The following is a 16924-nucleotide window of genomic DNA, read 5'->3' as shown; positions in this document are numbered from 1 at the left end:
GTTCTGCCTCCTAAATGCCTGTTTTCCTGAACTTCTTTCATCCCAGAAGGAGAATGGACAAAGCAACAAAGGTAAATCATCTAGATGAAAAATTTTAAATCACAACTTTGCCAACTCGAGTTTTAAGTAATGAAATGGAGAGAATTCCGCGGACTTGGCAAACGAGGGCTTTAAAAATCTAAATATTTACGAAATGCTTTGTAGTCCTTTTTAATCTGCGTTCCTTGACACCCACTTTTCAGGGTGGCTGGTATTGTTAGCTTTGTCTTGCATGTCAGATAACTAAGACACGGAGAAACAACGAGAATCCAAGCAAGTGCCAGAGGGACCCAAGTGCCGCAGCACAGTTAGAAGACGCAGTGCAGCATGGGTAGGGAAAGAGTTACTTCAGTATCTTTCACATTTACCTTAAACTACTTTAACAGGGTCTTATCTCCGCAGCAATATGGAGTTCTTGTTCTTAAAAGCATTTCCATTTTTTGCCAAAGTAGGAATTCCAGTCTTACACTTTTAGCATAAAATGATGGTTTTCCAAGATTAGTAATTTTTACCAGACCTGTTCATTTTCCAGAAAGGTGAGAAAAATTTTAGTTAACATGAAATTGGTGGCCACAGTTGGGATTCTTTGCCGGAGTTTTGTCTTTGATACAACATCATGAAAACTGCTTAAATTCTTCTGTTGCAAAGGGTTATATGATGTGCTTCGTGCCTTTGGTAAGTACTGAGGGCATAATCCTCAATTCCCAGCAGGTGGAGTTTTACTATGTGAAATAACACATCTGCCCTTTTCACAGCAGTCATGTTAGGATTGCAAAGCTTCCTGCCATTGTTTTTCTGTTTCCTTTTAGAGAGTTAAAGGTTTCTAAAGAAAAGAAGCATTAGTAAATTATTTAGCTCTTGGTGTGCCAGGCAACTGAACGATGAGCAGGGCTGCAGATTTGATTCCCACGCGTGCTTCAGTAGCTTCAGGTGGGAAGCGCTTGGGTGTTTCTTCTCGCCCTCGGTGGCCCCGCGGGCCTCCAGCTCAGCGGTTCTAATTGCGCCGCTGGTTCTGCAGCTGGGCCTCCCCTCCCGGAACTCAGAGGGACCTGAGTGGAGGAGCGGCAGGACTCATGCCCTCGGTCCGGGCCTGAACACAGAGGAGCAGTGGGGACCGCTCCGAGGGTCACAGGCTGCAGCCTCGAGCTCCCGGAGGTGGCGTTGCCCCCAGCATGGTTATGCGGAGGACGTGTACCTGGGGTCTCTCTCAGCGGCTGCCCAGGCCTGCTCCCTACTGGGTTAGTGCGGCTCCGGGCCTTGGCCAGGGCGGGTCCAGGCCGGTTGTCTCCCGTTCAGCACAGCTGGAGCTCCTCAGTTGGGACAGGCGCTTGGGGCTCGACCTGCAACCCCCAGAAATGCTCCTTTGCCTCACTACTTCTCTTCCTCTTGCTGCCCAGCAAGCTGCCTCAGACTCAGTGGCATAAAACAACCATGTCCATTTATTCTTGTTGCTATCATCTTGCGTGGTCTGGGAGTTGTGGGCTCAGTCAGTTCTCCCTCGGGGTGTCTCCCGGTGTAGACGGAGCCGGGTGGAGCCGTCTCCAAGGCTTCCACGTGCACAGGTCTGGTGGCTGATGCTGGCTCTCGGCTGGGCTCTCAGCAGAGGCCCTGGACTAGAATGCCCACGTGGACGCTTCCTCAGGGCTGTTGGCCGGGTTCCCACCCAGGGTGAATGTCCCCAGAGGGGGCTGGATGGAAGCTGTGTCACCTTTTCTAACCCAGTCTCTGAAGTTAACTCCGTGTTGTTTCTGCTGTGTTCTATTCATTAGAAGCAAATTCCTAAAGCCAGCCCACATTCAAAGGAAGGAGACTTACATTCCACCTCTTGATGGGAAGGAACTGTCAAAGACCCTGCAGTCATATTTTAAAACCACCACCCAACCTGCGTCCTTTGGGTCCCAGAGAACTGCCTTAATTCTTTTTTTTTCTCTTTTTAAAATTAATTTATTTATTTTTGGCTGCGTTAGGTCTTCGTTGCTGTGCGTGGGCTTTCTCTAGTTGTGGCGAGCGGGGGCTACTCTTCATTGTGGTGCGCGGGCTTCTCATTGCGATGGATTCTCTTGTTGCGGAGCACGGGCTCTAGTCTCGTGGGCTTCAGTAGTTGTGGCATGCGGGCTTCGTTGCTCCGTGGCCTGTGGGATCTTCCCGGACCAGAGCTCGAACCCTTGTCCCCTGCATTGGCAGGCAGATTCTTAACCACTGCGCCACCAGGGAAGCCCAATTCTTGGCTGAGTCCGTTTAGTCCTTGTTCAGAGTCGGTCTTTGGACTCCTAGGCATTGGGGACAGGAAGGTGGTGAGAAACTTCTCCTGGATTTCTGAGTTTCTGCCACCTCCTCTCACCCAGCATGCCCTGCAGCTTGGGGGGATAGCTTCTTGCCGGCAACCAGTTATGTCTCTGATAAGTGGCCCAGTTTTGCAGACGAAATAAACATGGGAGGGGGAGTGCAAGTAGAAGAGGCTGTATTTTTCTACAGACCTTTCATTTGGTATTTCAGCAAGGAGACCAGGTTTTTCGAGGCTTCTTTAAGTTTGATTTTAATTGCGTTTTCTGAGGATAGCTAAGCAGGATGTCTGTGGAATTGAGTCTGGCAGGCACAGTGTATGTCTGTGGCAGAAAAACCGCAAATGCAATATTGCCACGGAGATGAGAGATTAGCACCGCAGGGCACTTGTACCAGGGGCTCCAGCCCAGGCCCAGTGTCACCATAGCTAATTGTCACCACTGTGTCTTCTGTGCCTTGTGGTCATTGCTAAGGCTGCAGTGACCACAAGGCACAGACAAGCCCCCAATTCAATTCTAGCCCCAGGTGTTGTTTTTTATTTTTATTTCTTTTTTTAAAAATTTATTTATCTATTTTTGGCTGCGTTGGGTCTTTGTTGCTGCGTGTGGGCTTTCTCTAGTTGTGGCGAGCAGGGGCTCCTCTTCGTTGCGGTGCGCGGGCTTCTCATTGCGGTGGCTTCTCGTGTTGTGGAGCACAGGCTGTACGCACGCAGGCTTCAATAGTTGTGGCTCACGGGCTCTAGAGCACAGGCTCAGCAGTTGTAGCGCATGGGCTTAGTTGCTCCCTGGCATGTGGGATCTTCCGACCAGGGCTCGAACCCGTGTCCCCTGCACTGGCAGGCAGATTCTTAACCACTGCTCCACCAGGGAAGCCCAGGTGTTGTTTTTTAAATGGAATGGTTGGATAATATCATTATGTGTCTTCAGACCTACTAGAGAATGGACTTGAGGATATGGAGAGGGGGAAGGGTAAGCTGAGACAAAGCGAGAGAGTGGCATGGACATATATACACTACCAAACGTAAAATAGATAGCTAGTGGGAAGCAGCCACATAGCACAGGGAGATCAGCTCGGTGCTTTGTGACCGCCTGGAGGGGTGAGATAGGGAGGGTGGGAGGGAGACGCAAGAGGGAAGAGATATGGGAACATATGTATTTGTATAACTGATTCACTTTGTCATAAAGCAGAAACTAACCATTGTAAAGCAATTATACTCCAATAAAGATTAAAAAAATTTTGATAAAGCAAAATTATATATATATCATTATGTGTCTTGATAGGAAGGTTTCATGGGCAGAGTGAGATTTCCAGAAGCTTTTGAGGAAGGTGAGAAAAGTGCTTGGAGTGGAAAAGTCTCTCAAAAGGAATTATATTAAAAATGGCATTAAGAATAAAAACTTAGGTTGGCAATATACCATATTGGATTATTTTCACCTAGCCATCTAAAAAGGATACAGAAATAGTATCTTTTAGCATTTCTGGCATTATGCATTTGGCCCCTTCAGACAATGGGCAACTGATCATTTTCCTAGGGTTCAGAGCTGTAAATATTATTTTTGAAAATGATGACCTATATTCCCAGTTATAAGCCTTAACTTTCTTCCTCCGGTATTTGTGGATTAGCAGAATAGCAAAGAGCCGATTTATATCTAAATACCAAAAAAAATTTGTTTGATATAAAAATAGAGTGATTGATTTGTTTTTTATATTAGGTTAGAAAAAAATCCATATTTTAAAATGTATCATCTTGAGCAGCCAAGATGTCTCTAAAATCAAATCTCATCTACTCTTTTTTTTTTTAAATTAATTAATTAATTTATTTATTTATTTTTGGCTGCGTTGGGTCTTTGTTGCTGTGCGCAGGCTTTCTCTAGTTGCGGCGAGCGGGGGCTACTCTTCATTGCGGTGCGCAGGCTTCTCACTGCAGTGGCTTCTCTTGTTGTGGAGCACGGGCTCTAGGCGCACGGGCTTCAGCAGTTGTAGCTCGCAGGCTCTAGAGTGTAGGCTCAGTAGTTGGGGCGCACGGGCTTAGCTGCTCCGCGGCATGTGGGATCTTCCCGGACCAGGGCTCGAACCCGTGTCTCCTGCATTGGCAGGTGGATTCTTAACCACTGCTCCACCACGGAAGCCCCTCATCTACTCTTAAAAAAAAAAAAAACACAACAATGCATCTAAATGAAGTAGAAATGTCAACAAGGGAAAGCTTGACTGCTTTACTGTAGGATCACTTTTGTTATTGATTCATTTCATGCTCGAATTATAGGAAATATAGGAAATTATATAATACAGGAAATTATAGGAAATATAAGGTCACTCTTTGTGACCTTAACTGGCATTCTTTTGGTTGTATATATCTTTTGTTTAAAGCTTGGGATGCAGTTCTTTGGACTTTTGCACAAATTATGTCAGTGGCTTTGAAATATAAAGGGTCTCAATAAATTTCGCTGGCATGATCACGACAGTTTCACTCAGATAACATGGACCGAGACATCTCCATTAAAAGTTGAGATCTTGCATGGCAAGGCATCTTAGCTTAGTTGTCCTTGTCTCATAAAACTTTTTGTTACTGAGTCCAAGCTCGCTTTGCTCGCCGCATGACGGGCCAATGCATCGGAGACAAGGTCTTGAGGCAAGGAATACGACTTTATTCGGAAAGCCGACAGACCGGTGTCTGTGGAAAACCATCTTATCTGGGTCTGGATGCCAGTTTCTTTGACAGAATCAGAGAGGGAGAGGTGGTGAGGAAGTAAAGTAAAAGGGCCGTCAGTCTTGCAAAGCATCTTCTGGAATGACCAGACTTGGTGAGGGGATGTGTTAGTTTCTTCTTTCTTGCAGCCATCCACAGGTGGGCAGGGTTCCCTGAGGCAGGCCATTAGGTATGTTTATAATAAGAAAAGCAAAGGTTAAAGTCTAAGAAACAGATCGGAACATGGAGTCTGATTTAGCTCTTCCCTGTCACAATTTGACAGGGAAAAAAAGAGTCAAAGTTCTGTTTAATGCTCAAAAATAAAGTTGATATTTTGAGCTGTAACCCAAATAGCTTACAGTAATGGTCAGGTCCTGTGTGTAGCCAGTTAAGGTGTCTGCAAGGTGATATCTCTGGATAGCAGGCTCTTTTTGCTAAATGGTGTATTTGAAAGGGTTATGAACGTTTCAGCCCAGTTGCCTACTTCTCTCTTTCCTACAGGCTGCTGGCAGTGAAGGCTCTTTTGCCTCAGGTTACCATACTTTGAAACTGTCATAAATTCCAGTTCTGCGTTCCCAAGGCAAAAGTTCCACAAATAGTCCCTAACATTTAGTTAATTGTAAAATGAGTTTATGCGGGGAAGAGTTTTTTGCTACAGTCCCCTTTGGAGAGGGACTACTTTGATGACATTAACACTGATAATTTGGGAAGTCATTTGACCCAGCTAGTGGGTTTTGGTATTTCATTCGTCTGCCACTTGGTACACGTTGAGAAAAATGTCACAGATACTCTTTAATATTTATTCCCATAAAATGAGACTATGAATAATCTAAAATTTTCATCCTTGGAAGTTCTTGTTTATGTAATTTTGAGTTTTGGATGTATGAAAAAGCTTAAATGATACTTAGTGTAGGAGGAAGGTAGTGACTCCTTCCCAATATTATATTAGGAGAAGATTGATAAATGATTTCTAGGAATGTTCTCCAGAGGTTCCAGTACTGGATGTAAATTTGTGTCAGATGACTTTTTAAAGTTATCTTTCAATACTGAGATTTGATGGGCGTTAAATAATAATAATTCATTATGTGATATTTTGGGTTTTAGTAGTTAAAATATTTTACTTCTGCACATCAACAATTGTGACACATAAAAGTTTTTGAAATACAGTTTGAATGTGGGTGATCCTCATAGCTGTTTAGGACACAAATTAGGAGGAAAACATAATTTAGGACAGTGTTTCTCCAACTTGTGGCCTGTGTCAGAGCCGGGAGTTTGTTGACAGCATAGATACTTAGCCCCTACCCAATATCCACAAAATCGGAGTCTCTGAAGGTAAAGCTTGATCATCTTTATTTTGGGGTGATTCTGATATATTTCAAAACTTGCATTACCACTGCTGTAGGACGTAACCTTTCTGCCACTTTTTCAAGTTATCTACTTGCATAGAAATATATTTAGAAAATCTTTGACCCCTTTCCATGAAAGGCAATAATAATAATAGCTGGCGTGTATGGCAGCTGCTGTGGGCCAGCCGTGTGCTGGGCACTTTGAGTACATGTGTTCTTTAATCCTCACAATAACCCTTCAAGATCATTATCATCTTCCCCATTTTATAGGTTAAGAAATGAGAAGCAGAGACATTAAGTGTCTTGCCCCAGGTTACCCAGCAAGAAATTGGTAGGGTAGAGATTTGAACCCAGGTCTTTAACTGAATTAGAGTTGATTTACAATATTATATTAGTTTCAGGTATACAACATAAGTGATTCAATATTTTTATAGATTATACTCCATTAAAGTTATTATAAAATAATGGCTATATTTGGTCTTTATAATTGTAAAGGCTCTCTCTGTATACATGAAATGTGTTCTAAAATGAAGGCTTTAAGTATTATGCAGTGCCTGGATCGGGACAATATTGAGTTAACGTGGGTTTGGGGGCAGCAACACGTCCTTCCATCCAAAACATAGCCTTCCAGGAAAGGGAAAAAGTAGGATAGGGCCAAGGAGTACTGACACCGAAGAAGATTTGTATAGTCCAACTGTGCCCAGGGTGGCGTGGCCGTCGAGCGCTGCCATGGGGTACGGGGCCAGGGTGGGGGGGATTCCAAGGAGACAACCCTAGAACCTTCCAAGGCTGCCGCTCTAAGACTTATGCTTCATCGAACTGGCAGAATGAACACCTGGAATCTTACCTAATCCTGGATCTGAGTTTTCTCAGCACCTGTCAAGCAGCCCTAACCTTCACTTAAAATGAAGAACTCTCTTGCTTGTTATGAGTTATCCCCCAGACCAACCTCACGGGGCACAAACAGAGAAAAAAACTCAGTTTTGGTTCAACCATTTTGTGAGCTGATTCTAGAAAGAAACATTGAGTTTGTTTCTTGTACATAGAGAGAGGAACTAAAAGAAGTTGCATGGGGTTCGGCCAAGGAAATAGATTTTGTTAGGAAAGCCAGTGAAGACTCAGTTGAACTACCGGGGATAAGAAATGAAAACATCAGTGATTACAAAGCACTTTGTCATTAAAAGTGGCATGAGACAGAAGAAGTGTTAAACACAAATACGGAGCGTCAAGTTCATTGTTATGGTAAAATATTCTGACAGTAGGCATGGTACTCCCTTGACAAGAATATAATTACTTTTTATTTTGTAGGGGTCTTTTAAATTGTTGCTTTTTTGTTTTGTTTTAATATAAATATATATTGTCTTCCTAGAAGTGTTGCAGCAACTCCACCAGCAGCTGGTAGAAGCTGAGCGTAGGTCAATGACGTACTTGAAACGGTACAATAAGATCCAGGCGGACTACCACAATCTCATCGGAGTCACAGCAGAGCTGGTGGATTCTCTGGAGGCCACAGTCAGTGGCAAGATGGTAAGGAAGGTCCCCCATTGTTCATGTGTCTTTTTTGAGATAAAGATGTGTCATGACACATCTGTTGACAAAAAAGAAGAAAAAGAAGGCATGTACATAGAAAATTCAGGGACTTCCCTGGGGGTCCGGTGATTAAGACACCACTCTTCCCCTGCAGGGGGCACGGGTTCGATCCCTGGTCAGGGAACTAAGATCCCGCATGCCACACAGCGAGGCCAAAAGATAGAAAAAAGAAAGAAAATTCAAACAGTACAGAAATAAATAAAAAGAAAGTGTGTGTTTTCCTTTTGCCTTCTCTCCTCTTACAATGTGACTGCCATCATCCTGGTGTGCTTCCTACAGCCAGGTCGGCGCAGCGCCAGGTGTGGCCACAGATGGGCACATGAGCTCTTACAACTGGAGTGTGCAAGCAGAGGCCTGCAGACCACCAGGCAGGGGTTGGAAGGGCCTCCACTGTCAAAACAGGGAGAGATGGGGTTGGGGGAACACTGGAATCTTTTTTTTTTTTTTTACCAACGACCGTACTTTTATTACATTGTTGATGGTTAACTGCATGGAGATACAAATTTCAGGAAGTTTCCAGTTCAAAAACCTCAGGCTCTCACCCAAGAACACACTTATACAATATTTAAAAGTACAAAAGCTCCTTTTGGTTAAGGGACAATACAAGAAAACTCATGAACTTAGTGACACCAGAAATGCCAGTCCACGCGGTCCCAGAAAATCCATTTCTTGGCTCTCATTGGTAAGAACGTCCCTCTGATACTGAGCACAAGGTGTTTCTACACCAAATGTGGGAGGCCCAGGTTTTCAGGGCCCAAGCTGATGGCTGCCCTTGTTCCTTTGGACTTCAAATTCTGCCCCTGCCGCAGCACAGCCTCGGAGCAGGCCGATGCTCGGGCTCCCATTCAGTGATCACGCGCTGGCCACCCTTCACTAGCTTGCAACCCAGACTGGCTCTTAACCTCGGGTAGGGTGCTGCTCCCGTCTCCAAAAGCGAGTGTGTCTACCCTCACCAGCCGCCCCACACCTACGGTGGAAAGCTGGAATCTTAACTAGCTTGTTCTTCATGTAAAAGAAATACGTGCTCTTGGCAAAAGACTGAAACAACTCAGAGGAGTATATGGTTAGGAGCAAAAGGCCCCTTCCACACACAATTCCTAAGTCTCATTTTCTTACTGACATTCAAGATTAACACTTCCTTGTGTATTATTTCAGAACACTTCTGTGCATGTGCATTGTGTGTGCACGTGTGTGCGTGTGTGTACGGTATGCACATACTTACTTGGGATCTTGTGACCCATTACTCTTCCCAAGCTTGCTATTTCACTTTCAATATATCTTGGAGATCTTTCCACATGACCACACACCTACTTCATTCTTTTTGATGCTTGTACATTATTATTCCACTGCAAGGGTGAACCATAATTCATCAGATCTCTGATGAGGAACATTTAGATTTTTTTGTTTGCTATAACAAAAACTGTTATAATGAGCATCCTTGTATATGCTGTCTACCTTTGAATATAGGTAAGATAAGAGCCTAAGAATGGAATTGCTAGGTCAAAGGTTATGGGCATTAAAACTTTGAGAGATGTTTTGCCAAATTATTTCTCCAAAGATTTCAGCAATGTCTACCCACCCCCCACCCCCAGTAGCATATCAGAGCATCTGTTTCTCCACACACTTGCCAACACTGGACATGATTATACGTTGAAATTTTTGCCAGTTTGCTAAGTAAAACTTGGTATTCTGAATGTTTCAATTTACATTTCTTTAGTCATGTATGAGGCTGAATATATTTTCATATGTTTTTTGGCCATTTATATATTTGTCTTTTAGTCAACTGTTTATTCATGTCCTTTTCTCACTCACTTTTTTTAAGCAAGAGAGTGACAGAATCAGATTTCCTTGTTAAAGGGCTGGGTCTGGTATCAGTTCCAGTATCAGCCAAAAGAGGAAACAGTTTCAGGAGCAAGGGGTTGATCCAAAGTCTCAAAAATCACAGAAAACTGTAGAAGTCCAGGACGGAAAAGTGTCCAGTGTTTCTGACACTTAGAAGGCCTTTGCCATGAGTTTCCTTGGGGTGATTCAGATGGGGGCTCGACTGTGGTGTGTTGAAAGGTAAAGTGAAGGGCAGGCGGCAAACGTTGGCTATTCTTTCAAGGACCTTGGCTGTGAAGGAAGAACACTGAGAGGGTGGTTGATAGATGAGGGCCTAGGGAGGAGAAAAGGGAAGGTATTTTTAAAATATTAAATGTATTTGGACATGTTTCTAGGTTGTAGGGAAGGAACAGGTTTACAAGGAAAGGTTAAATGCACAGGATGAAAAATGGATGATTAAATTTTGATGCTGTGCGAATTCAGAGGAAATGGGCTCAGGATAATGTAGGAGGTACAGCCTTGAGATGGGGCCCTTATTTGTCTGAGTCACTTATAGCTGAGTGTCGAGGGATGACCAGAGACATCTGGCACAGAGGGGCAGTCTTTCTGGTGGCCGAAACAGACCAGATGTTTCAAGGGGACAGACAGGAGGACCACAGGGAGACAAAAGGGTCTAGCCCAGTGTTCTGGCTCTTTCCAACTCACCATCCAGTTGAGTTGTCTTCCTCTTGTGGGGACGAATGAGTGAGGGGTAGGAAGAGAGCCAGTTACATTACCATATGGAAGTTCAGCACATGGAATCGTGAGGCTGGGGAAAAGGAGCTTCCCTCTCACAATCAGGCACAGGAAAAAGTCTGGAAGGGGGTAAAATTGTTAAGAGTAGTTACCTCCAGGGATTGGCTTGTGGGGTGGGGCTGGGGAGAGGTTGTGTTACCTTTTAAATGAGCACATGTTACCCCTATAAAAAGAAAAGACATAAGATGAAAACGTTTCAGAGATTACCACCTTAGACGCTGGATGTCCATCCTGAATCACGGTACCTAATGAGAGAGGCATGAGAGGTGCTGAAGGAAGAGGCCATGATGCCGCGGCATTGAGCAGCAGTAACCCAGCCTCCTGTTGTCTAGTGCTGGATAGTGTAGAAAGTGTCTCCATCACTCATTCAGTAAGCGCTTACTGAGCCATCTGTCATGTGCTAGGCTCTCCCTTGATCTCATTTACCCCCCTCCCCGTGACGCAGAGCCGTGGCCTCATTCATTTCATCCGACAGGTCAGGAAAGCAGGAGGCAGAGCTGCTGATTTTCTCGAGTCCGCTGCTTGAGCCCAGATCTTCAGATTTTCAGTCCGGCTTTCTTTCCATCACATTATGGCCACCCAGTGACTTTGTTGCTTGAATTAACAAAAAATGGTTTAAAATCGGTTTATTTGACGGGAAATCCCTGGCGGTCCAGTGGTTAGGACTCTGCAGTTTCACTGCTGAGTGCACAGGTTCAATCCCTGGTCAGGGAACTGAGATCCCCCAAGCCGCCCTGTGCAGCCAAAAGAAAAAAGAGAAATCGGTTTATTCTACATGACAGCAGGAGTACGTTAAGTGGGGTTCTGTAACTTAAAGTGTGCTATCCCGTGACCACACCAGTAGCGTGTTAGTTTTTGCGTCAGGCGCAGCGCTTCAACTCCCTAGGGCTGCGATGTTAAAGCAAAAGCTCACCTTTGTGCCCTCGGAGAGGCTGTTGAGAGTCAGCTCCGACACTGGCTAGGGTGCCTCTCACGGCCCCGGGGATGTCTCACCCCTTTCACCCGCCGTCCATCCTCTGTCCTCCGACAGATCACTCCCGAGTACCTGCAGAGCGTCTGCGTCCGCCTCTTCAGCAACCAGATGCGGCAGAGCCTGGCGCGCAGCGTGGACTTCACGAGGCCCGGCACGGTGAGGCTCTGCGCCCGGGTCTGCCCCCAGGGGTCAAAATCCCGTAACTTTAAAGAATGGGAGAACAGGAGGAAATAACACATTCGGAGTCTGCATCTCAGCGGGCTTTGGAGGTCTGTGCGTTCCCAGAAGGAAGGGTGGTTTGGGCCGCTGGGAGGCGGTCTCCTGGGGGCGGGGGCGGGGGAGGCGCGTTTGTCTCTTCCAGGCGGAGCTGCTTGTTGGGTCCCAGGGCCGCTAATGGCAGCAAGGCAGTAGGAAACGAAGGAAACCTCGTCCTGTTTGAAAAATTACTGCCGTGTTGGGGTTGTGTGGTGGCAGACGGGCTTTCCTTTTATCTTTTTAAACTTTATACTTAGAATCATTGCAAACGTACAGAAAAGCTGCAGAAACTGCCCGAGGGACACTTGTATACCCTTTACCCATTTTCACCACCTGCTAGCGTTTTGCTCATTTGTTTGTTTACTTTCTCTCCACACACGCCCATACACACACAGTATGTTTTCTGAACCATCTGAGGATAAATTACATATGTTTATGGCCCTTTGCTCCTAAATACTGGAGTGCTGTGTGCATTTCTTAACAGCAATGTTCTCTTCTATAACCGTGTGATTGTCAACTTCAGTAAATTTAATATCGAGGCAGTATTTTCACCTGACTAACCTACTGTGCATGTCCTAGTTTTGCCAGCGGAGCCATTAACGTCCTCTGCAGCAGCCCCTTCCCCGTGCCCGGAGTGTGGGCTCAGGTGTTACGTTGATTTGTCGTGTCTCTCTAGCCTCCTTTCAGCTTCAACACTCCCCCACCCCGTCTTTCTTTCTTTGACTTTCATGACATCGACATTTTAAAAGAAGACAGTCCTTCCCCTTCTTTAAAAGTAGGACATTTCTCCTTCTGTGGTTGATGTTTCCTTGTGGTCAGATTCAGGTTGGCGTTACAGGCCAAGACATCACGTAGGTGACGTGTCCTTCCTAGCAGAGCTCACATCTGGAGGCACGTGGAGCTGAGTCGGGTTCTTAACCAGGGGCACGAGTACAGCTGTGTCTCCAGAGGAAGTTTTCAGAGTTCCTGAACCCATGTCCCGGGAGCGCACACCAACCTGCCACCTGGTCCAGAGGCTGTGTGTGTGGAGCCGGGCAATTAGGAAGGAAGCACCGGGTGATCCTGAGGCAACCCCGAGGGTCAGAGCCCCAGCTTTTAATTGTTTGCACATTAATACTAGGGTCTTCATAAACAAGGCCTTTTTCAGCATTAAAATAACCTACCTGATTCTCAAGTAGATTTGAAGCAGCTTATTATGAGAAAACACAAATATGAGAAATGAAAAGATAGAAAATAAAAATAAAGAAATTTTGGTTAGAATTCATAGAAACTGAAAGTAGATTGGTGGTCGCCAGGGAGTGGGGGAGATGAGGGGATGTTGGTCAAAGGGTACAGACATCTGGCTTTAAAATGAATAGGTCTGGGGATGTAATGTGCAGCATGAGGACTACAGTTAACAATACTGTATTGTGAACTTGAAGGTTTCTGAGAGAGTAGATCTTAAATGTTCTCACAACAGCAAAAGGTAACTATGAGAGGTGACAGCTGTGTTAACTGACCTTCTCGTGGTAATCATTTCACAATATATACATTTATTAGATTATCACGTTGTATGCCTGAAACTCACACAATGTTGTATGTCAGTTACATCTCAGTAATGCTGGGGGAAAAAAAGAAATTGTGCTTAAAGGAAGATGAGGGTAGGAAGAATAAAAGTAAGCCCGGGCTCAGGCTAGGATAAAAAAAATGCATGTCCTAAGTTACTGTACCCCTGGGAGCGAGGCTCAGATTTGGCTGTGGGCTTCCCAGTAGCCTGTGCAAAAAACAGTTACATGACTTATTTCTAAAGGAAGAGAGGGTGATATTCACTGCATCTAAAACGGCATTTGTGCTACGCATGTAGCCTGTGAAGCACAGCAGTAAAATGAACGCCTACGAGCCCATCACATGTGCCCACAATAGACCATTTCAATGCCACCAACGTCCCCTATGTGCCCTTTAGACCGTGAACTTTTTCCAAGTAGGTATATTACTCTTACAATTTAAAAACAAGTCTAAGTACCTTTTTTTTTTGAGGACTGGAAGGTCAAAAAACTGCTGCACAGGATTTTTCTGGTGCTAAGACCTGCGGAGAGTTCCTCTCGTGGATCTTGGTAGAAAGGACATGGTAACGTGGTGAAGAGCCAGCGTCCTTGACTATGTCCTCGGGGTGCACGTGGAAGTGCACCGCCAGGCTTTCGCTGCGTCGGCTGTGCCACACATGGACAGGAGCTGCGGAGTCCATGCTTTAGGATGTGGGTGGAGTGATGTCAGCATACAGGAATCTTAGCGAATCGACTATTTTGAAAATGTCAGTAAAGCACACACAGACATCCGAGTTTCGAAAAGGTAACTCCCTCGTGGGCCCTCTAGGATGAGGGGCTTCAAGCCACATCCCTGTGGCCTGGCTGAGTTGACCCTCTGTGTCCAGTGTATGCTTAACTGTAAGTCATCAACCTAAGGTAACACTAAGGATAGAGTGTGTTCACCAAAAATGATGGCTTTCTAGCAGTAATTAGCATAGCAGGATCTGTGTCTAATAAGGCCACTTATTCCCCCCACCCCTTCCATTTATGTATTAATTCAGTAAATACTTAGTGTTCTTCAGGTTTGTTTATAAAACCCCACCCTGTCTTGCATATACAAGAATCCTGTCTGTTGGCGGAGTGCTGCATCCAGCATATTTAAAACTGATGTTGGGACTTCCCTGGCAGTGCAGTGGTTAAGACTCCGCGCTTCCACTGCAGGGGGCACGGGTTCAGTCCCCGGTCAGGGAACTAAGATCCCACGGGCCACGTGAACAAAACTGATGTCATGTTTAAAAGGAGCGATATAAAAGGGGATGGGGGAACAACGTATCTGCTGTTTCATCCCGTTAGAAGTTACCTTCATTTGTCAAGAGGCTGGTCCTACCATCCTTCCCTGTTATGGTGGCTCTAAGGTACAGAGTGTGAGCCTCAGAAACCGCGGGAGAGAGGATGTGCTCTGTTTGCCTTAACTCGCAACCATTTTTTTTTCCCCACTTGAGTCATTGACTTAATAACAGGCCATAAAAACTGCAAACAATTTTTTATTGTTCCTAGTATATTTTTCTTATAAGGTGATAAAAAGTGGGTGAGGGGTCATTATGGAAGTGTAAAAGAATATTGTAGTTGACTAGGCATGCCTAACGTTAATGTATGATATCAGATTTATAACGCATGAAGAGGAAATTAGGGTACAATTTAGATCGGATGTCTGGTGACTGAGCCAATCGGATCTAGGACTTGGAAGAAGATTGCTTTTTTATTTGTTTAAGGGAATATAGTCTACCCGAAGTCCAAACAGGATGCCATCAGTTTCAAGATAAATAGGTAGGCACGGACCAGCCTTCCTTCTAGCCTGGTCCTCGATCAGCTTCTCCTCGGGCTTGAGCGTTTCAATTCACTGTACTGACAGGAGCCTGGCTGAAGCCCATCAGAAAACGGCTGGTGCTACGAAGTTTAGTGCCTTTGATACTGGTTTTAAAATCTGGCTGTTAAGAATCTGGCCCTCTGCAACCTCGTTCACTGTTGAAAGTTCAGAAGGGCTCAGTAAATAAGACCCTTCTTCCCCCTGAGTTCCGAACCAATCGAAAAATACAACAATAGAATGAAGGGAAAAGGAGCTGGAGGTGTTGCCACTGATTCTGACAAAGCTTATGTTGGAGAATGTGGATTTTTTTTTTGGTAGGCAGGTGGGTAACCTACTGTTGAGCCCTGGAATTAAAGAAACAATCCCCCCCACCCCACCCACCCCACCCCCCATCATGGACAGCTGTGGCCCAGCCCCTGCTCTCCACCCGCTCCACCCCTACCACTGGGGCTGTGCTCTCTGCGCAGCCTCACTGCCCAGAGGAGGCGGGTGCGGGGCGGTGCAAATCCAGTAAGTCACCCCCTCTGGGGGGGTATATGTGAAGACTGTGTATGTGTGGAGGCCGAGGACCCCACTGAGGAGACAAGAAGTGTGTTTCCACCCTACCTCCTTCCCACCCAGGTAACTGTGTCCGGAAGTCTGATGCATTATCAGAGCTGGGCGTCAAATGCACGTGCTCCCAGGGTTGATAATGATGGATTAAATCTTGAGAAGAGAGCTCTCCTGGGTGGCCTCTTCCAGCTTGACTGCTTGTCACCACCCTAACCCCAGGTTTGTCATGCCGCGGTCCTTACCAAGTCAGGCTCCAAACCCTGGGGCCCATTATTTGCTGGGATTTGAGATGAATCTGATTTTGTATTATCAGGAATCTAGTGATAAGTAGTAAAAGGAGAAACTTCTTCCTCAGAGCACAAGAGGGAGGTTTTTTGTGTGTTCTAAGGTTATACAAGGGATACAAGAATATGTTAGCTGGAAAATACACAACAATTTAGCAGTAAATGGAGCAAAGCAGAAACCCCTTCCCTCCCTCACACGCACCCCATCGCGCCTTCCTCCACAGATAAGTGTTGACTGTGTTTCACATACATCCTCCAGACCTTTAAAAATTGTATATAATTGAGATTTTATTGCACATATCATTCTGCAGCTGTCTCCTTTCACTTAACTACATTTTTGAAAGTCTTTCTTGTCCCTTTAGCATACTTGTATTTCCCTTATCTTTCAGAATTTTAGTTGGAGAACAATATGGTGCATTTAGCCCTTCCTCTGGCAGACATTGTCGGTTTTTTGCTCTTTCTAATGATGCAGCGTCCATCTTTGTGTGCTGCAAATAGCATTTAAAAGTGCTTTGGTATGTCTTTCTCTCCTTAGCCCCCTGTTTGCAGTGGGCAAGCATGAATGCAGAGACACTCTCGAGGTGGAAAACTGAGCACAGCCCCCGGTTGAGTCCCAAGTCCCGCCCTGTGGCGCCTCTAGGTTTGTGATGCATCGGATGGGAAAGTTTCCATTTAAACCCATCCTTATTGGGAAAATGGCTCTTTGGGGAATTAACCCTCCCTTTCTTCCACGACTCCAGGTAGGCCGCACTGGAAATACAAGTTACAGTACTTCCCAGTGTGATAGCATGAAATATATTAAAGACGCAGGACATGTGAATCCTAGGAGGCATCTACTTCCAGAATCAACCATCTTTGTTAGCAGTGAAAACCTGCAGGGGCGGGGGTGGCGGGGGTGGCGGGGGTGGCGGTGACCCTTCGGGGAGGT

The 16924-nt window shown here is 45.4% G+C and overlaps 1 protein-coding gene across 12 annotated transcripts in view; it reads left to right on the top strand.

Annotated features, from left to right (window-relative positions):
• Positions 1-16924, top strand: part of ARMC9 (armadillo repeat containing 9) — a 139057-nt gene that overhangs the window by 21513 nt on the left and 100620 nt on the right. For all 12 annotated transcript variants that reach the window (XR_012332944.1, XR_012332942.1, XR_012332943.1 and 9 more), the window contains 3 exons: positions 47-71; positions 7724-7881; positions 11591-11689. Coding sequence is in view for 9 of the 12 variants with exons in the window: in XM_033859555.2 (XP_033715446.1) it covers positions 47-71; positions 7724-7881; positions 11591-11689 (282 nt within the window). In the remaining 3 variants the exon portion in view is untranslated. The remainder of the gene's footprint in view (positions 1-46; positions 72-7723; positions 7882-11590; positions 11690-16924) is intronic.

The sequence above is a fragment of the Tursiops truncatus genome, chromosome 7 (assembly GCF_011762595.2).
Source record: "Tursiops truncatus isolate mTurTru1 chromosome 7, mTurTru1.mat.Y, whole genome shotgun sequence".
Taxonomy (NCBI): Eukaryota; Metazoa; Chordata; class Mammalia; order Artiodactyla; family Delphinidae; genus Tursiops; species Tursiops truncatus.
Note: the sequence above shows the minus strand (reverse complement) of the source record. Positions and strands in the feature narration are given on the sequence as shown.